The following is a 22023-nucleotide window of genomic DNA, read 5'->3' as shown; positions in this document are numbered from 1 at the left end:
GTAATAAATAAACAAAAAAGTACTTTTATATTGTTATACCCAAACATAATTGATAGATAAAAAGATCTTTTTGCATGAGATACCCAAACATAAAATTACTTTTATTTTTCCATAAGATCTTTTAAAAAACAAATAACTCGAAAAAAGATCTTTTCTTAGAAACTCACACAAACAAGCTCTAAAAGTAACTTATAAATAAATTATTTTGTGTTTGAATTTTTAGTTCTAAAAGTGCTTATTTTATAGAAATGTGATAAAAAATAGTAGTATTATGAGAGAAGTCATTTTTTTTTAACTTCTCTATAAACTCCTAAATAGTTTCTTAGAAAGTCGCAATTTGGTTTTGAAAATTGTACCAGACATTAATACTACTACTTTTCATAAGTCAAAAGTTCAAAAAAATTACTTTTAAAGCTTTTCAAACGGTCCAATAGTGACGAATCTACAAAATTTTGATAGCGGAGGGAATATATATATATAATTAAATAATAATTTTTATAATAAAAATATTATGTGTACATAAAAATTAGTTATTAAATTATTCATTAATTATTATATATTTGTATATAAATATATGTATTATTTAATTTATTTTTAATGTATATTTTTTATTTAAATATATATACATATGGTTATTTTTTATGTACATATAATATGATTAGTTTTTAAAATATCTAATTTATAAATTAAAATACTAAAATAGTAATTTAAATAATAACATATCACTTAAAATTTTATTATTTAGGTTTCGTATTTTAACAAAATTAAATAAATTTTTTTAATAATACAATCAAAATATCTCTCTTTTTATATAGAATAATGCTACACATTCATGTTTTTTTGTTAATCAAGTCCAATTAAGTTAGTCTAAAATAACAAAAATTAGTTATAACTAATATTATTCAAAGTCTTATTGTTTAACTTAATTAAATTTAGTTCATAAAAAGATTTATATATATATATATAAGTAAATACTTATTAAAAATTTATTTTTTATATAATTAAAAACTAATTCTTATTAAAATTTATAATTAAAAAATTCTTTTAATTAATACAGTTGTTACGAAAAAAAAATTAAAACTAATATAAAAAAGACCTAGTACTTTTTTTATTCATAGTTGACAAGTGCTTCTTCGTAATTTATAGAAGGCCTAGTGCTGCATTGTATCAAAGCATGGCACCAGGGTCAGGGTGTTTTGTTCCTTTGCTAGTTAATGTGCTATTTATTATATATATTATATATATACACAATTAAATTATTTTATATTTATTTAATTTAATTTTAGTTTTATACTCATTTTTTTTAATTTATAATTCTTTAGGATTCATGCAATTATTAAAATAAGTATCAAATATTTTAATATTTATATTTACATATTAAAATATTAGTAAAAATATTTATTTTAAATTTTTTAGAGTATTAAATCAAGTAATAGGTTTTCGAAGATTTTGACTTAGGACTAATTAGTAGGACATATAATCATCACCATTAAATTTTACATGATAAATTGATAGAGGGACATAGCGTGTCCACCGTTTACTATTATGGAAGACCAAATTGGTACTTTATTTTTTTTCAAGGGCTAATTAATCCGAAGTTAAAAACTTCAAGGACTAAATTGTCACTTTACTCAACTTTTTACTATTTTATATTTTTTATTTATGTAGGACCGGTTCTACCGATTCAATCAGTAATTTTTTTTCACCAAAGATAGGAGACTCGAACGCGCAACCTCTTAATTGAGTATGGGGAGACTATGCCATTTGAGCTATTACTCATTGGCATTCAATCAGTAATTTAACGGTTGAACTAATAAATTAATAAACCAATAATTTAATCGGTTTGATCACCAGTTCGGTTCTGACAACTATGGCTTCAGCAACTCTTTTCCTATCATAGAAGTTGTAATTTAGCCGTTCTATTAGGAATACATTAGGAATACAGAATTGGTTGTAAAAAATTGAGACAATTCTTACATTAATTTCTAATTTCTATGAGTAAAGGTACACTTTCGTATTATAATATATATTCTTAATGATTTATCATGAATGATCTTAGGATTAAGAAATTTTAAAAATTTTTTAATATATATATATATATATATATATATATAGATTAATTAGAACAAATATAATTAAAGCGACTAATATAATAATATAAATAACAAATAATAAATAAAATATATGAATTTTGTTCGTTCTTATTTTAGTCAAATATAACAATAGAATCTAATCATTTTGGTTATTTTTAAAGAACATTCTAAAAAAATTATGTTGGTTATTTTCAATTATATTTCGATAAATATTTTTGTAATAAGTGGTACCGTGAATATTTTTTTTCATATACATTTAGATTTATAGATATAAAAAATATATTTTGATGTATTCTAATTCTCTATGTAAATATAAATTATAATTTAAAATATTTTTTACCAATTAAGTATTTGCAGAATAAAATTCATGTTATATCATGATTTTTTAATTTTAACCGTATAGATTTTGAATTTATTAATATACTTATAGAAAAAAAAGTGTAAAATGTATATTTAACTATGAGACTAAAATTATTGTAAAATATTAAAAAAATTTTTTTTGAGTTATTTGAATTAACAGAATTAAGTAAATACTATAATTATTTTGAGAAACATCTATGAAAACCAAATTTTAATATGTATTCATATTACAGTGAACGTGAACAAGCTTCAAATATTAATAAATAGACTTCCTTCCTCTTCAGACTCCAAAACCAAATTGAGAACCAACTTCCATTCACGAAAGAATAGACACGTGACAAAAAATGTATGAACAAAAAAATCTCTAACTCTACAACTTTACATTTGTACTAGTGGAAGTAGGCGAGGGACATTTGTGAATTCATTGTAAAATTTTTTTGTTACATTTTGAATATTATTATACTTGTAAGCTATGAGTACCAAAAACATTTGTTATATAAAAATATAAAAATTCATTGTAAAATTTTATAACCTATTCTATTGGTGGCCTATTATTAGTTTTTTTTGTACTCACATTAATAAGTTTTTTAGGCCCAATACTTTTCCATTATATATAACCCATAACAGCACCTATTATTTATAAAAAAGGTTTAAACTTATCCACTACCTACAAATTATACTAAAAGGGACAGTTAATGGTAAAATTTGTCCCCACCGTTAATACATATAAAAAAATATATAAAAATAGTATGTAAAATTAGAAGATTGAATTTAAATGTTTCATTTGTTGAAATATGAATCGTTAAATGAAACACAATATCTAATGTTCTTGATAATAGGTGTCTATGAATATAATAACTCCCTTTTCATCTATCAATGTGCTGCTTTCATTACAGCAAAGTTTAAAAAATAAAAGCATAAACAACAGTTCATCAAAACTTCTTCCTTTCTAATCCACAGCAGCGAAGGTTTGGGAAGAAATTCACTAATTATCAGCATAAACATTGTACTGGGATGTGATTTTCAGATCTACAAATCTTAGTGAGGGTTCCTTTGATTGAGATTATTTTGTAATTGTTCACTTCCATATCATCAGTGAAGACTGTTTGTCTTCTCCAGTTATAGCCATCGAATGATTTTGGTCCAAGATAAATCTTGTTACAAATTTTGCAATTATCACCTGATAAAAAAATTCGTCACCTATTCATATCATGTATTGAAATCATGCCTTTGATTAGGATCTTCATGTATTTCTTAAACATTATCTATATTGACTCTTCTCAAACCCACATACACTGGGTAACAGATAATGGAAAAAAAATATAAAATGCTACACAACCTGTCTTCAATATAGCTGATGCCTAAATTTTCATAAAATAAGTTTACTCATTATGCAAATTCACTGCTTCATTGAAAATACATTTTTAAAAATTCATTCGGTATCCCCATCCTCCAATTGAAAATTTCCTAAAAAAAGGAGGAAAAAATTTGATATAAATTTTTGTTTTCACTATAAATGTATCCTTTAACTTTATTTAATTTTGGTGCTTAAGCAATATTATAATGCTTTATGTCAGTTTAAATCTTATAATTGTTAGTTTTTCATTATCTAATATAATTGGAGAAATTTATTTTTCTCTATGTATCATATGTGGTGTGTGTATCTCACTCTTCCTTTATTATTTTTTTGAACTGGTATTGACCCTACAGCACTGATAGTTTCCAAGCTTTGTTAATTTGTTTAATAATGTTATAAAAGTGTAAAAATTCTTAAGTTTGTTAATGAATCCTTGAATGAAACATTGAAACATGAATGAGATGTTTTGTATGGAAAGAAAGAGGGATTAAAAGACAGGATAGGGGCAAATGCAACGTGCATGTCTTGGAAAAAGGATATAGGTTATAACTTATAAGTTTATTGTGCACTGCAATCTAGAATTCACTTTTCATCTCTGATTTGGTTGAGACTAGGGAGCATTGTTGTGCTGTTGACAGAGAACATTTCCTCTTTTTCCTTCTTTTCCTATTTTTGTATAGAGGATAGCTCTTCCTTTTCCTAAGATTATAATATCTTTCGTTATTTTATACACGTGAAGCTAACAATACTTTTAGATCCCATTCAGTGTGAACATTTTGGATAATGGCTAATGGACAATGCTCTCCAAAGTTGATCCTCAAACATGGATCTTTTCATGTAATTAATGTTGATCATAATCTAACTAACACCCTTACAAATTCATTTTATTGTGGCTCAGTTAGCAAATCTATATCTTATATCTCGATCTACACCTAATCATCATATCAATTATCTTCAATTTTCAGTTCTCAAACTTAATTAATGTATGATTTATTGACAGAGTTAACAATCGATTTTTCTTTTTAGTGGAGACTGAAACCAATCAAGTTGTCCGTTTTTGTTGCTGAAATCTAAGTAAGTTACTTATATTCTATGATACTCATAAGTAGCTTATATTATATGTGATTTGTTTAAGTGGCATATGACCTTTGATATACAGATGTAGTTGATAATAATGGGTAAAGGATTTTACTTCTATTTTCAGCTCAAAACAAAAATAGATTTGTTTTCACTTTCAAGATGTGAAAATCCTGCTTAAAGTGACACTTCCTCTAGATGATGAATGGTAGTATAAACATAGTTAATATAATAAATTTTTACTACATTTTGCATTAGTGAAGAGCTTAATGCACTTTGGTTTTACTCAAAATTTTAGCTCAAAATCAGAATAGATTCATTTACACTTTTAAGATGTGAAAACTCTGTTTAACGTGACAGTTCCGCTTCAGAATAACTTATATTATACACGTAGTTAATAAAATTAACTTCTACTACACTTTGCATAAGTGAAAAGATTAATGGACTTGGATTTTACTCATAGTTCAAACTCAAAGTCAAAACAGATTCTTTTACACTTTCGAAGATGTGAAAACTCTATTTAAGGTGACACTTCCTCTTGAGGATAAATGATAATATATTATCATTACTTTAATCATTTAAATATACATTTAAGAAATATACCTTGAGTGTTGCTACTGGAATAGAATCATAGCTCTGTCAAAGGCATTATGCATTTTGTGTTATCTGCATATTGACCATGAGAAATATGAACTGCATTCATCTTGTGTTCTAGTTTTGTTGGACTATTCATTCTAAACCTAAAAAATTATGATATGAGATTTATCTTCAGCTAAATATATGCACTTTTCCTATATTGAGGTTCCAATTTATTTACTTAAGTTGTATTGAGTCAATAAAAATATTTTACCCCTGGTGGTTTGTAGTGGAATAAGTTCTTCTGTGTGTATGGTTGAATAATGAGCTCAATACAACTAATCATCATATCACTTATCTTCAACTTTTAGTTCTCGCACTTAATTAATGTATGATATATTGACAGAGTTACAAACCGAATTTTTCTCTTAGTCTCCATTGAAACCAATAAAGTTGTCCGCTCTTGTTCTCAAATCCAAGTAAGTTACTTATATTCTATGATACTCGTAAGTAGCTTATATTGTGTGTGATTTGTTTAAGTGACATAAGACTCTTGATATACATATGCACTTGATAAAATTTACTTCAATTGTTGTATGATCCTAAGATTGTGTTATCATATTAAAACTCAGCTGATCTATAGCTATTATGATTAGTTAGAAATAGTTTGGTTACTGAGCTTTATATATATATATATATTTTGAGAAGTAAAGGAATCTAAGTACCTGATTCTTAAGTTATTTAAGATCTCTTTATGATAATAATAACTGCTCTATTATTTTAACAAATTTATTGTTGATTATTTTATACATGTGTTGTGTAGCCAACAATATTTTTAGGTTCCAGCTAGTGTTAACATTTTGGATATTGGACAATGCTCTCCAAAGGTGATCCTTAATCATGGATCTTTTTTTCATGTAGTTAATACATGATCATAATATGATTAATACCCTTAGAAATTTATTTAATTGTGGCTCAGTTAGCAAATCTATATCTTATATCTCGATCTACAATTAATCATCATATCAATTATCTTCAACTTTCAGTTATCGAAATTAATTAATGTATGATTTATTAACAAACTGAGTTCATAACCGATATTTCTCTTAGTGGAGACTGAAGCCAATCAAGTTGTCCACTTTTGTTGCTCAATTCTAAGTAAGTTACTTATATTCTATGATACTCATTACTAACTTATATTCTATGTGATTTATTTAGGTGGCATAAGACTTTTGATACTCATTACTAACTTATATTCTATGGTTTAAAGCACTGCGCTATAACTATCAAAGGCTCGACCCTTGCTTCTTTAAGATAGGGTAGAATTTGGTCTACTATGTCTCCAAACAACACACAACCAATACTGTTATTTCTGCAAAATAAACACAGAAAAATATTCATTTAGTTAAACACTGATTGCATATCTAATTAAAATAGATAAAAATGTTGTCGGGACTCTTACTCAAGGTCCTCTATCAAAACAGCCAAACGTTTTGTCTCCTTGCCTTTGTTAGTAATCAATTCTCTTGGATCTTCTTTTTCAACAACTTCACCTATCACATCTAAACCATAAAGACAGGTCCAAACAAAATTAAAGTACTCACGGGAATGCAGGTTATTCCTATGTTTATATAGAAATTATTTAGTTTATACATTGCCTATAAGTAATGAATCGTCGAGCTTCTCAGCTGCCAGCAGCTCAGGGATTGGCTTAAAGAAAAATACCTCTAGAGAAAAATTTGGATGAGATACCAGAATCACAGTGGTTATCTGTGAAAAATTTATAGTCCATCTATTCGTGATTGTCCTGATTTTTTCTTTCTTATCCACCACAATGAAGTTAGACATGACGTACATGTTAAACTCCAATATGTTGCCTCTCCACTTCTTCACCAATGGCTTTGGGATTGAAGCTTGGATTCTACCACCTTAGAAATTAGAAAAATTACATGTCAGTTACGAATACAAAAAAAAAAAAAAAAAGCAAGAAGAGAATCACTCAAGCAAATCCAAAAAAGGTTTCACAAACTTGCCTTCATATCTTGAAAAAGTATCTTCATATCATTGACTTCGTTTTTGTTGAACTTGTTCAAAACTTCCCATAAGTGCATAACATAAACTTTGAAGGTCCATTGGAGTTTTCTTAAATTAACATCCATTAACATATCACATATTTCTGTCATGTTTTTGCGGATATGGATCAAAAGTCACTCATTTTTTTAGGATATAATACTACTAAAAAGCTTTAGCGAAGAAAATTGTTCATAAACATGAACTAAACCCCCTTTTATAGGTCTCTTTAAAATTTGAAGATCAGGGAACATTTTTTTACGGATAAGTTTATCCTAATCTTAATTTTTTTCCAAACAGCTTTACTTTTCAGCTTACACATGGCATGCAATGGAAGATAACACTTGTCGAATGCTGGCGGCTCCACTTGTCAAACAAAGAACTATATATTAAAGTTCAAGCCTAGAGAGTGTTCTCCAATATTAGTATTATTATTGCAGAATTTGCATTCGTCTGATTCATTGCATTTGGCCATCAAAATGAGGTGGTTCTTCTTCTCCCCCGCGGTCGCCGCCGCTGCTATCTTACTTCTCTTCCTCATCTGCCCCTCTTTCGTCGCCCGGGATCGTCAGAATCCTCCTCCACTCCCAGGTGCCAAAAATAGATATTTTCTCCTCTTCCTCCTTCCACTCCCACTACCTCATTTATTACTGTTTCGTTGATTCTCTCGCTTCTCAATATCAATTATCTCTAGGTTTGCTTCCCCCTTTTCAATTTCTGCTGCAAAGTGCAAGCGCCCAGTTCATATCTTACTTTCACTTTACCTCTTGGAATCGATTGCTAACTCCACAAGGAATTCCTAATAGCTCATTGCCTCATTCGGCCTGTAGGTGTGTCACGGGGTTCCTATTTGCTTTGCTTTTGTTTTAGTTGTAGGGAAGTGCAGTTTGAAGTTAGTTATGTGGTGGTGAGTCCTTGGATATGATCATTGTTGTATCGTGTTGTTTATTCAGATCTTATTGGTGTCCCTATGTCGAATAATTTTTGCACATGATGGTAGATGGATTTCAAAAGCTTTGTCTTTTATGTTTATTTTGACCTTCATGAAGCTTGTCATGGTTGATGGGTAGTTTCAGTATTGTGCTGTTATGTTGGATGAACAGAAACAATACATGTATAGTCACTTCTTTCTGTCTTTCTCTCTTATTTATTTATTTAATGATTATTTTGTTTTTGTTCTTTCGTTCAATTTTCTTTTGTATATTGTTAATTGTTTTGTTCTTATATTTTCCATTCCTCTTCAATGCATATTGTAAAAAATCTAAAACATTACAACTGCAGGAGTTAGCATTGAAAGGCCGGTGTTACAGGTCACCCCTAGCCCCCTTTCTGGTCATTCAGCTACTTATGATGTTGGTGTTCAAAACACTTTAAGATGTGCGCGTGTTCCAGTTTATGGCATCTCAAGATTTAATCTTCTGAGCTATGCTAGTTCATTCCATATTTCTGTGGCTCACTCGGCTGCAATCTCAGAGAAGTTACATAGCCAAACTCATGTTTGTCTACATAGGTGGTAAGTGTATAACTTTCAATGTACATAGTATGTTTATATTTATTTTTCGTCAATGCATTCCTCCTTGTTGGTGCATTCCTGGAATAGAAACACTATCATGGACATGGTTTCAACTTTTTGTAAAAATCTATGAAGATTGCCTTTTCTTATTAATAATGGATAGGGACATTTCACTTGGATTGTGTGAGTGCCAAAAGGATGAATGGGAGAGTGTGCAGAAGGGGATCTGGAGTGCTGTTATGTCACCCTACGAAACTAGATATGTTGATGTCAGGATCAATGGTCAAATACCAGCTTCTGTTACAATTGCTCTTGAAGAAGGTATGCCCCATCCATCTCATAAAACCACCTTTTTTGTTTTAATGTTATTTTCTGATGGTGCTCATGTATTTATACATGTTATTAAATCTTGTTGCAGATCTTCAGGATTGGTCTCTTACTAGTCTTGTACTTGGATTGGCATTGCTGTTCGCTCCAATTATTACCAGTCGGGTTCCATTTTGCCACAGCAGTTCATTGGTTACAGTGATCTTTCTTGTCATTGTAATTCAACTATTTGAGGTGCATAAAGTTCCATCCTAAAACATATGGATGTTCCATTTTACCATAGCAGTTCATTTGTTATGGATCTCTAACGAGTATCTAAGGAAAGTAGAGAACTATACTTTAAAAGCTAGTTATTAAGGGAAAAAACCACTCTATTTGAATACATACACTGTTTTGGGAGACCTGACATCCATGGCGACTTCACTCGATCGCCATTGACCCACTGATAGCCATTTGGCCATAGGCTATCAATTCGGTATTCACCTTAATCCAACTTATAGGTAGCCCTTTCCGTGGAGCCAAGGCTACGGACTATTAGTATTCAATATTCACCTTAATCCAATCTCTAGGTAGCACTTTATATGGTGCCGACAAGCAAGGCTCAGAAAGTAGGAAACCACACTATAAAAGCTAGCTATTAGAGGGAAAAACTGCTCTTTAAATACATCAACAAGCATCCCATATTACACGATATAGGACTTTGGGCACCTCATAATACCCAAGTCTCTAACGAGCCAGCCGCACACATTAGCCCTCACCATTGAAAGGTGGAAATTCCACCTTCCGATTCAGATCCATGATTTTGATTAAGAATAGAGTGAATACCCCACTCGACCCCTGACAATTACCTCGAAAAGACAACGAGGCCCCCAAGAAAAAAAACACCCAATCCGGCCCCTGATATTTTTTTTGGACTGATTAGCCCCTGTGCAAAAAAAAAAAAACATTGACTTTTTTGGGCATAGGGGCCTCGTTGTCCTTTCGAAGTAATTGTCAGGGGTCGGGTTGGGTTTTTTCTTGTTAAGGGCCTCGTTGTCTTTCGAGGTAATTGTTAGGGGTTATTTTGGGTTTTTATGGTCCCCTGGGACGATCTTCCCACCGGTATTCCTTGGTAGCGTCGGATCTCATTAGATCCCAAGTAATTTTATATTTTTTGAAAAATCAAGCATTTTGCAATTTTTAAACCTTGAAAATAAATAAATTATGTTATCAATAAGGCTTAATTTTTTGTTCCTCGCTAATTTTTATTAGCTTTTGGCTCTCCTTTTTTTCCACCTCAAATGTGATGAATTTGTTCCCTAACACAACTATGGAAAATGATGATGTGACTAACAAATTATTGTGTATCCTACATGGTTGCCACGTTATTTGATTACCTCCTCTACCCTTTCTTCAAATGCTCAACCCTTTTCCCCTCCTGATCTTAGCCATACTCTTCCAACCAACCTACCGATTCTACTCTTGCCTTCTTCGTTGGACAGTTGACCCACAAGGTCAGTTTGATGGCATTGGCATTATGCAGCAACAATAGATGAAAGTGGGTTAGGAAGGTGACTCCATGCTGCATGACACCTACAGAATGTTGACCATATTGCTTGACTATGAGACATTTTATCAACTCTTTCCTCATCCTGTACGGCTTGGCTTAGGTTGTCTGTGTTAGGTTTCTATTAGTATATGTTCTAGTTTTTATTAGTATGTGCTAGTTAGGAGTACTTAGTTAGTTACACTTGGTTATTGATTAGTGTAAATAGAGGTGATAGGCTGGATGACAGTGTGTCCCTTGTCTATTCATTTGAGTAATTGGAAGTGTTAGGAGAGTTGATAGGTCTCTTTAATATCCTCACTAGTCACTACAATTGTAATTCATCTGTGATCACCACTTTCTGATTCCACTTCCAATTGTCTATTACAGGTTGCTATTTTTGTAATCCTGAGCATCATCTTGGCTGGTGCTTTAGTTTACTCAGTTGTTAGTAGGTTTGTTTTTTCAGAACAAGATGGTACTATCGCTGCTGGGGTTGCTCGGTTTGTCAAGTGGGAAATGCGCATCATAGGATACACCTTTATTTTTCAGGTTCGCATTTTTGTCATTAGAGTTTAGATATAATGGAGTACTCTATAGCCTTATCAAAATTCACCCTGTCTTATCTGAGAAGTTTTGCTAGGTTGTGTAAATTATTGTTGATGTTGCATGACAATTTCGACATGAACAAATTTTTTACACGGAAATATCTAACTTGTTAATGTTTCTTTACTAAAAATATTACCATGCTGTACAACTTGAAAAATTCCCTGTTTTGATTATTTATTTAATTAGTTGAAGTTTGTGTCAGCACTTGCCGCATATTGGCTTTCAGTTTGTTAAAATATTAGTTTTATTATTATATTTTAATGTTTTAATATTTTGTTTATTTAACCGGAGTGATTAGTTATTTAACTGAATGCTTTGAAGTTTTCTTTTGCCTTTTGACTAATTTATTTTACATTATTTTACCAATTTATGTAATTATTTTTCCATTATAATATTTGTTTTGAATTTTCCACATAAATATTTTTAAGTAGTATATGGAATCTAAATGTTCAATATATGAAAAATCCAATTTTTGTAATTGTTCACTATATTGATTAGATGGGAAATAATAAAAATTACAGAATACTTTAAACATAGGCAAAATAAAAAGATAAAATGAAAATATAAATTGACTACAAAAAATAAAAAACAAAAAATTCTGCTGCCTGACCATTTATGTATGATGCATGCAATTAGTTTAGAAATGTTGGTCATTTTCCTATTTGGATTTAGCTAAAAAGTGCCCTAAGGACATTGATTAAGAGGATGAAAGTAGAAATTTTTTATTTCTTTCAATGCATTTTAATACATAGAAAACTTAAAATAGTTACATTTTACTTGAATTTTCTATGTAAACTTTTTAATTTGGTATCCTTATAGAACTTGTTAGCAAGAATGTTTTGGTATATTCTGAATTCACTCTTTTTTTCTTTTTTTGGTCAGAGCACTATTGATCCTCCTTTAGCAAAAGGAACCTTGGCCTCTTTTGCAGTTGTTTATATGTTTGTTAAGTGTCTTAGTGTATGGTAAGTTTGACTTCTCTTTTGTTTATTATTATTATTAAGATAAATGATTTTTATTGGATACCACTGCTATATTTTCTTCAATCGTGGTTGCTACTGCACTCCAAAGAGGTTTTCATATCTTTTTCTCTTGGTCTTTTTGGTTTCTACTTATTATTTATTTATTGGTCTTGATGTAAAAGATATTTCCTGCATCCTTCTCCACTTGTTAACAGGCCATTCATTTCAAGCAGGAATGAAGGTTCAGTGAATGGTAGAACAGCTGATACTGATGAATTCACGAGAGGTATTGTTTACTAAGCAGGAAAAGATTTCTTCCCGTTGAGAAAAATCCAACTTGTTTGTTCAAAGCTAACTTGCTCATAAGATACCTTGAACAATTAAGTCTTTTATATGTATGCGAGCATATGCCGGAAAGAAAATGGTTAAATTTCTTATGGATTATTATGGTTAATGTTGAAGAGGGAAAGAAAATGATTAAATTTGTCAAAAGTTCAGTAATAATTGTACGAAAATCACTAAATTAAAATTGAGAACTATGATGAGTTGCTTCTGCATGTTTTTTCATGTTATTATTGTCATACGAGGGATGTTTTTATGAATTGCAGTATTGCACTTTCTGTTCTTTTGATTCTTGGCACGTTTATTCTATCCTCCTCTATGGTGGAAGAAATTCACACTCCACATCACTTTACAACCACTCACTTATCTCATTCATGTTTTTAGTTATATTTTCTTGCTTTTTCTCTTAAATATTTGTGGCAATAAATAATTGAGGGAAGAATTACTCTTCCTCGTTATATTCTTCATCCATGGTGTATATAATAAGTTTCCATACACATGAACATGCTTTGCATTGTTGAGTCTATGTGCTTTTGTTGCATTTAATTTTATTTCCTTGCTCTCGTTGGGCTTAAGCCTTTCTTTCACTTGTCGAGAGGAAAAAAAGAGGAAAGAAAAAGGATGCACATGCTTTGTATGGTTCTCTAATAAACTCTGGGGAAGTCTCCAAAGTATTGATTTTCAGTCAGATCATCAGATGTTTATTCTATCGCTTGAAACCTGTAAATCTTCTGGAATGTTGTGATAGATTGTTTGATCCATTGTCTGTTTCATGTCGTGTCTTCACCTTCTATGCAAATAGGGTATTTCTCAACCTATCACAACCTGGGAAACCGAGAGATGTTCATAGAGAATCAGTGGGTTGAGTTGACTCGAAGATGCACTGAGCAAGCCTTAGCAGACTTGATGGCATCTCCGGCTTTCATTGCCTGGTTGACTGAGAATACAGGCCGGATACGAGTTGATCCACATGAACCAGCCGAGAATGTTAGCAGGCTAGGAGCATTAAGGAACGTACTTCCATGGCCATGGCCTTTTCAAGAAGATTCAGAAATCTAAGTATGAGAAAAATGAATACTCTGATTGGAGAAGTTAAAAGATTGTGAGAGAGTTGGTCTGGATCATTAACTGCTGATGTGCCTGATGGATGGTAAAATTTGAATGGGATGCTTGTCGTTTATCCGGCATGGCCTTACACTTGATGTCCATCACTTCCTTGAATATGGGTTCACAGATTGAGGTGGTTCTTGGTCTTTTGTGGTTAGTGTATAGGTTCTTGTTCTGATTTGCATTTGCATAGGTCATCATTTTGGGCTGAATAATGTTGTGTTCATTATGAGTTGCTCAGTTTTGTTTTATCGTTGGTTATGTTGGTCTGGTTTTGGTTGAGATTCTTCTGTACAAAGTGATCAGACCACCCACACAGCAGCCTATGTTTTCCACTGCCACATTGTTCACGACTTGGTCAACGTCTATCGTCCAACACATGCATTGTTATAGTTTTCTGCTTATGCATCTGCACCACATAACGCTGATGAGATGATGGAACTGTCTGGGAAAAGGCTGGGTTTTGAAGGAAGGGGAATAGCAGTGAGAATGTGTTTCTGGGGTTAGGGGATGTATACATTATTACTGTTGTCTTAACAGTTTCTCTGCCTCATGTAGCTGCACCTTGGAATTGGAGAGCTAAAGAAATGAATAGAATGATAAAGTGGAGGTGGAAGGATACCACACATGTCAATATATGTAGTACATATTGTAATTGTGTAAGCTGTCTTTGTGATACATGGATAAGATTATATATTTTTCTCTATTTATTAATTGAATAAATAATCTTTTTTGTGTGTGGGTGTTTTTAGTATAATACTTTTGAGATAACTACCAAATTATTACCTCAAATTTTAGTGTTAGACAAAAATAATCTTAAAAGATGTAAATGTTAAAGTAGTCTTTAAAAAGTTTAAAAATTTGACAAAAGTGACAAAATGTCGATCAGAACTTGTTTGGGTAAGTTTTTTTAAAAAATATCTTTTTTTAATAATATTTTTTTAACAAATTTTTTATAAAAATAAAAATAATTTTATATTTAAATATTTTATTTAAAAATACTTATTTAAGAGATATTGTTTGAATATAAAAATATTAAAATATTTTTATAATAATAAAATCACTTAAAAGAATATTCAATCATAAAAGAGTTTATTAATAATAATAAAAAAAAATTAATTATACTAATTCATTTAATTTGATAATTAATTTCTTATATTGTCTCTTATTTTTTTTATTATTCATTTGTTGACCTATTACTTATAATAGTACCATAATTTTTATTGATGTGTAATGGAACAGTGTTTTTAAATTTTTGTAAAATACTTATGTCATTAGAATTCATCATTCTTATAAAATTATAAAATGTAAAACATACAAGAATGATATCACGTTGGGTTTAAAATTTAGTTCTTAATGGCATATTTTATAGTATCTTCTATCTAAAAGTTCTTTCAATTACTATCCTTAAACTTGAATGACAATACTTGAATTTTTCAAAAGTTTGGTGCTAGTCTGAATTATAGAATATGATATTTTGTATGACAATAAGGTCTTAAAAATTCTTTTAATGTTGGATAACTAGTATCAATTGAGTAATATTTATCTGAAATACATTAAAATATATACAAAAATCAAGTCACATATTAGCATGAAAATTAATGTACCTCAAAATAAACTTAAATGATACAACTAACTTTTTCGTAGATGGAAAAACTTTAGCTTTTTTGTTCAAACAACCTCCATAAAAAAATTTGTATTATGTGCAAAGTCTTCCCAACCAACCATACATAAATGTAAAACACATTTAAATTACACACAGCCATTATATCTGTATAGTATTTCCTTTCCTACCAATAAATCGCACGTACTCATCTTGATGAACATGAATTGGTATATGCGTGCCATCTATAGCTCCAATACAATATTTGAAATATGGCTAATATCTATCATTGTCTATAACATATTTAAGTGTGTTTTTCAAAATTAGGGTCAATAGGTCTAATTATATTTTTTGACAATTTCTTCACACATGATAGGACATGATGAAATTGACGAAATATGATTTCACCTGAATGTTGAAATCGCTCCTACAATATTCTATAAGACGTTCCTTGTTCAAGCATGAATAAGAATGTTGTTACCATCTCTTTTCTATTTACACCTCGTGTGGATTTCAAACCATAATTGAGAATCAAGTCATTGCATAAACGACTAAACACTGATTTTACATTTTAAATTATTCAAAAAAGTGTATTTCATTCCTTTCCTTTAATTCTAATAGTCATTGATATTCTGATAATTTTGAAATCCTTTTCTCTTGTTTGTGGGTGTATCGCAAGTAGTAATTAGCAACTCTACAAATAACCAATATAGCAGCTGACTCATAACATTGTCACTAAATTAAAGCTCAACAATAATGATAATAAGGATTCATCTATGGTTTTGAAAATGGATTGGAAGTTTTGGTTAAAGAAAAATGAGTTTGGTTTGATTAGTTTTATCAAAAGAGATATGTCTTGAGTACTTTTAAAGATTTTAGAGTAATTAAAGTAATGGATTTGAGGATAAATGCTTTTGGGGTTTTCAATTTGTATGGCCTTGAACCTTGTTCAAAAAGGGTTTTAAAGCTTAGAATGGTTTTGAATTTGGTTTGGAAATTTCGGTTTAAATGATTTGGTTTTGATTTAAATGATTTGGTTTTTGTTTAAATGAGTTGGTTTTGGTTTAAATGAGTTAGTTCTAGTTTAAATTTTATTTTGATTGATTCAAATTAAGAAGCTACGATTTTAAGGATTTTTAATGCATTAAGAAAATGAGATTGGTTGTTCTCCCCTAAAGTCTTGAGACTCTGCCATGGAGTTTTATTAATAACTTCTGATTTAAAGTGATTGATTTAAGAATAAGTGATTTTTGAGTCTTTTGAAGGAGGTTTAACATTGAACTAGTTTAGATTGAAGTTGTTTTGAATGTTTTGAAAAATGTTACAAAAGTGGTATTTGTTTTAAAGGAAGATGATTTGAGAAAAAGGGGATTCTTGGTGTGAAATGAATTAAATGTATTTTGTTATTTGAAAGTGAATGGACCAAGAATGATTTTTGAACCGGAATAAAGATGAGTATAAAGACTTATGGTTCGATTTTGTTTATGAATTGAGTTGAGTATGAATTTGAGTTTGATTGAGATTGAAGAGTGTGTCAGGCACTATATCCCAAGAGTGTACATGGACACTATATCCCAATTGTATATGTCAGAAATGCGACCCCAGTGAGATGGTGGAAGGAGAGAATCCCCTTCTTTGTTCCTCCTGAAAATGTAAGATCGCCTCCAGAGACACGGTGGAAGGTTAGGATCCCGTTCCTAATTCTTCCTGGATAAGTATGACAACTCGAAGAAGGTCTGTTTGGTTAATCCCGCTTGTTTGTGGTTCTCTCTGGTTGTAAGGGTAGCCGAGCACGCATCCCAGATAGCGCTGCCTTTGGTGAGAGGTGCAAGGGCAGGCACTACCCTTTTTAGACCGGCTTGATGAAGTTGAAATTATTATATTCCTTACGGAGATGCACGATAGAAAGCCAATGTCTGGGTTAGCTACTGGATGTGTCGGGTTATGACAGTTTAACCGACACGTGAGCTCATGGCCATTAGGAAAGGAATGCATCATATGCATCTGTGTGACATTGTTTTGGTGTGCATATTGTATTTGGTTTGCCTACATGAATAATTCTATTTAACTGCTAATTGCTATACTTGATATAATTGCTCGTGTTTGTGTTTGAATTTCATTACTTGTGATCGTGCCTGGTTGGTTGGATTGTGGTGAATTGGGTGTTGATTGAGTTGCTTGGGCCGGAGGCCGTGATTGATTATGTCATGGGCGGGAGGCCGTAATTGGTTTGTGTTTGAGTTTTAACAGAGTATGAAAAAGCTAGTTCAGCATATACTTAATGAACCTATGCTTGGAACAGGTTGGTCATTCATACTGTCTAGGTAACTTTTAAGATTTTTATAAGAAAAATATGAGTTTTGGATTTTGGATAATTAATTGATGGTTTTTGAAAAGGTTTTGGATTTTTGGATGTTAAACCGTTGGTTTTCAGAAAGATTCATAAGACGAGTGATGATCACTGCAGTTGAAACCAGTTTTCTTTCAAATATCTTATTATCACAATTTCGGAACTCCTATGGTGAAACCGTGTGGTTAAGTTCTCACCCCCTACAACCTTGTCTTTTCAGGAAACGGACGAAGAAGCTCATGAATAGTTTATTGCATTTTTGCTTATATGATATTGTTGTATTAGCTTATTTATTATTTTTTTCTCACCTTTAATATTATATTTTTGTAAAGAGGGATAGGAGTCGTGATTGTAGTGTTTAATGTTTATAAGTTGTTATATAGGGAACTATGGTTCTTACTATATATATAAAGTGTTGTAATTAGTTTGCATGTATGTATATACGTTTTTAAGAATAAGTATTTCCGATTTTTCAAAACAAAAGTTTATAAGGATTCGAGATTAAAATTGCTCATATTTTAATTATTAAGTATATGATAGTCGTCATAATATCCTAGCTATCAGAATGATATAGCCAGAAGCGTGATATTCTGGTAATAAGGGTGTTACACTTTATCCACATCACTGCACATCCTCTCCCTGCCCCCACGTCTACTTCCGCCACTACCATAATCAATCTCCAATTCTCCAATGCATCAACCAAAATGAGTAAAATATTAACCTAATAATCACCTCTAAATCAACTAAAAAATCCCCAAATAGCAATGAACAAAGGAACAAAACAAAATCTCAAAATCTGATTTCACAATAATCAAATAATAGATGATCAAATCTAATTCAATAATCAAATAGGGACAAAACACAATAAATTCTAATAATAAAGAGTAGTGTGAGATGTTGTGAAATTAGACATCCATAATTGCAGGCTATGGAGAAACCAAGAACAGATCTTGACCCAGAATTTTAATAGAGAACAATGAACAATTCAAAGATGATGATGAAAAATAATAAAACAAAGGGAGAAATACCTGATAAGAAAGAAAAAAAGGTTGTTTTAGAATAGAAAATGAAAAAGGTGTGGGTTTTCGAGAATTTAATTTCAATAAAGTTTATTCTATAATTTTCTCAAAAGAATATAGGTAGATGATGAAACACGAGGTGACAACGAAGAATGACGATAGCGTCTGATGATTAGAGAGAGGCGACGATGAGTCACGAGGCGAGCCTGCCGATGAAGTGGAGGTCCTTTTGTAGGATCGACCATGGCGACGACAGATAAAGTGAAAGTCCTTTTGTAGTGGTTGTGGTTGGCCGTAGGAGAGAGAGAAAAAGGTCATAGCAGCTGCAATGGAAGAAACAAAAGAAATGGTATTGGCAGCGAAACTTGTCCACTTTGAAAATATTGGTGTCAATATTAGGTTGTTGATAGAAACTGTTGCAATAGTAATATGATGGGGTAGTAATAAACTGATAAGTGGAGAGAGAGAGAGAGAGTAGTAGAAATTTTATAATAAGTTAACAGTTGACTAAATAAATTAACTATTGATCAAACGTTTAGGTTATTTTATCAAATGGAATATATTTCTTGGGAGTCATTTTATCATAAACAAATGTTAAAGTCTATTTTTTCAAAACTGAATCCTTTGGATGTCAAAATGGCTATTTACTCTATAATTAAAAAAAAAAGAAGCCAAAGTCCACTGACTCTAAGACTTGAATCTATATCATTATACACTAGATAGGCGTGGTTTCATCTCCGAGCTGGAGAGCTCCCCGCATCCCACGCCGGTTCCAGTCCCAGGTGGAGGCTCTCCTCCATGGTGGCACCTCCTCCACCTGGCCCCTTTCTTTCAGGGATGCATGTGCTCCTCTGACAGTAGTCGTCAGCCATCCCTTTCAGCTTCTCTCTCATGCAACCTCGCATCCTTTTCACCGAATCACTGAGGCAACCTTCCTTCTTGATGGATCTGTTTGAATAGGTAACGATTTCTTTGAACCCTAGGAGCTTTTCTTTCTTCTCCAAATTTTGTTTCATCTGCCGTACGAAACTCTATCTACGAGCTGTGTTCTCCTGGGAGTTTGTTCGTCGCCGTTCATCCGGGTTATTGATTTCCCAATTTTCCGCTCAGATTCAAGATCTCAGATCAATCAATCAGGTGCATCCAAACCTATTTTCCTCTTCATCCTTTTTCTTTTTCCTTCATTGTGTCAATCTTTGTGATGAATTTTGGCATCTGTTCCATGATTGACCCAGGTTTTATTGTCTATGATTTGTGAAATCCCTAATTGTGCGAATTCTGATCATTTTTGGTATCTGTTCTATGGTTAAGCGACATTTTATTCTCTAGGGTTTGTGAAATTTCTAATCTTGCAAATTATGATCGTTTTGGGTATCTGTTCAATGTTTAACGCACATGTTATTGTGTAGGGTTTGTGAAATTTCTAATTTGCAAATTGTGTTTGTGACTTGGTTTTTTTCTGGGTTCATGTTCTTGGTTACATTTTTTGGGATTTACTGTTAAGCTTCATTTTGAACTCATTATCAGATCTCCTTTTGTTACCTGTTGAATTGTTTATTTCATGTGTGTTGTATTTTTCATGAATATATTTTTAATTTTTTAAACTGTTTTCTGTATTCAGAAACATGTTCTGTTATCTATGTTTGATGTAATATTCGCATGAAAAGGTGGTCTCGATACATAATAAGGTTGTGCTGTATATTCTTCATTGGAAATTCGAAATTTGGGAATCATTATCAAGGTATGAGGTTTCAATCTCATCCCTTTCATGAATGTTGATGTCATTGAGAGATTTTTTCTCATGTTTGTCTATACTTTTTTTTCCCACTCATCTTCTGTTTTCAATGTATCCTTACCTAACACATTTACCAACTCTCATTGTGATGAGTAGAATCATTGTTTGGGGTAGTTGATTACTGCCTTCCCTATGGTCTTATGGCGTGTAGGTGCACTGTAGTAAGTATGGTCTCATATCTCAATTTCTGGTCCCTATTTCTTGATTTCTTGAAAGATTCACTTGTTTTTCCTATTTTTGTGTTGGTTCAGGTTTTGCTCTTATGATTAGTTGTCTCTATGCAATTGAATGGAGATGAGAATGTGGGAATACCTATCAAGGTATGGGCTTTCTATCTAACCTATTTGGTGAGTATTGATGTGATTGATATGAATTGATTCATAGCATCTTCCTCATTGAATGAAAGATTTTTTTTCAACTCAATTGCATTCTCAGTTTTTTTTTTGTTATTTATGTAAAAATTATTTTGTATTTCACCTCTTGAAAAGACATGGGAGTCTTTTCCTGAATTTGAGATGTTATTCACAAAGGAAGTGGCTTTGTTAAAATAAGATGGCATCACTCCACTATTTGTGTTACTAGGTCTGCCGCAAAGTTTAACTAATTTTCACAATTTTTTCCATTCTTAGTTTCTATTGATAATTAGAGAAAAAAATTATGGCATCACTCCACTATTTGTGTTTCTGGTTGCATGTGGGTTGTGTGGATGATTATGAAGGAATCGGTTTTGTACCTAATCTATTTTATCAGTGGTAATGTGATTCACAAAAATTGATGTATAGCCTGTTGTTTATTTATTTAATTTTTAAGTTCAACTGAATTGGATTACATTTTTCTGTTGATTATGTTAAATTTGTTTTATATTTCAGCTGTTGGATGGACATACACCTCCTTGGCCTCAAGTTAAGAGGTTCATTGAGAAAAGAATGGCCTTGTGCCAGTAAAATGGCTTCATGGTGTTCTTTGTCTAACAAGCACATGTCTTTAGCCAAAGAAAAAACTATCCAGCAGCTGGTCTTCCCATGAAAATGTGTTCTTCACACATAATAAGGTTGTGCTATATATTCTTTATTGGAAATTGAAAATTTTGGAATCATTATCAAGGAATGAGGTTTCAGTCTCATCCTTTTCATGAATGTTGATGTGATTGATAGATTTTTATTCATGTTTGTGTATACTTTTGTTCCCATTTATCTGTTGTTTCGAATGTATCCCTAACTAACACATTTACCAACTCTGATTGTCATCACTAGAATCATTGTTTGGGGTAGTTGGTGACTGCCTTCTCTGTGGTCTAATGACATGTAGCTGCACTGTAGTAGGTGTGGTGTGATATCT

General features: G+C 31.4%; 2 protein-coding genes across 3 annotated transcripts; one reads left to right on the top strand and one right to left on the bottom strand.

The window, feature by feature from the left end:
* Positions 1-6720: 6720 nt before the first annotated feature.
* LOC148562542 (uncharacterized) lies at positions 6721-7646 on the bottom strand. Its single transcript, XM_088490914.1, has 4 exons — positions 7493-7646; positions 7122-7391; positions 6926-7025; positions 6721-6835 (listed from the first exon to the last, which is right to left on the bottom strand). Exons 1-4 carry the CDS (start codon positions 7644-7646, stop codon positions 6721-6723), a joined length of 639 nt encoding a protein of 212 aa, XP_088347040.1.
* A 314-nt stretch (positions 7647-7960) lies between these two features.
* On the top strand, positions 7961-14653 carry LOC107604799 (uncharacterized). Of its 2 annotated transcripts, none has more exons than XM_088491839.1 (8): positions 7961-8124; positions 8815-9046; positions 9210-9367; positions 9465-9607; positions 11289-11450; positions 12390-12472; positions 12703-12755; positions 13614-14653. In XM_088491839.1, the coding sequence occupies exons 1-8, from the start codon at positions 8013-8015 to the stop codon at positions 13868-13870; spliced, it is 1200 nt and encodes a 399-aa protein (XP_088347965.1). In that variant the 5' UTR covers positions 7961-8012; the 3' UTR covers positions 13871-14653. The 2 variants fall into 2 exon arrangements, with proteins under 2 accessions (XP_088347965.1, XP_088347964.1); XM_088491838.1 differs by having other exon boundaries at positions 12685-12755.
* Positions 14654-22023: the final 7370 nt, after the last annotated feature.

The sequence above is a fragment of the Arachis ipaensis genome, chromosome B6 (genome assembly GCF_059453495.1).
Source record: "Arachis ipaensis isolate K30076 ecotype BB chromosome B6, ASM5945349v1, whole genome shotgun sequence".
Lineage (NCBI taxonomy): Eukaryota > Viridiplantae > Streptophyta > Magnoliopsida > Fabales > Fabaceae > Arachis > Arachis ipaensis.
This window is presented reverse-complemented; position numbering and strand designations above follow the sequence as displayed.

Excerpts from the sequence above, each read along its gene's own strand:
- LOC107604799 (XM_088491838.1), top strand. The coding sequence starts at position 8,013 with ATGAGGTGGTTCTTCTTCTCCCCCGCGGTCGCCGCCGCTGCTATCTTA. Across the intron at positions 9,368-9,464 it reads TACAATTGCTCTTGAAGAAG|ATCTTCAGGATTGGTCTCTT; the intron begins GTATGCCCCATC and ends ATCTTGTTGCAG. Across the intron at positions 12,473-12,684 it reads GTTAAGTGTCTTAGTGTATG|GCCATTCATTTCAAGCAGGA; the intron begins GTAAGTTTGACT and ends ACTTGTTAACAG.
- LOC148562542 (XM_088490914.1), bottom strand. The coding sequence starts at position 7,646 with ATGACAGAAATATGTGATATGTTAATGGATGTTAATTTAAGAAAACTC. Across the intron at positions 7,392-7,492 it reads TTTTCAAGATATGAAGGCAA|GTGGTAGAATCCAAGCTTCA; the intron begins GTTTGTGAAACC and ends CTAATTTCTAAG. Across the intron at positions 7,026-7,121 it reads CGACGATTCATTACTTATAG|ATGTGATAGGTGAAGTTGTT; the intron begins GCAATGTATAAA and ends TTTATGGTTTAG.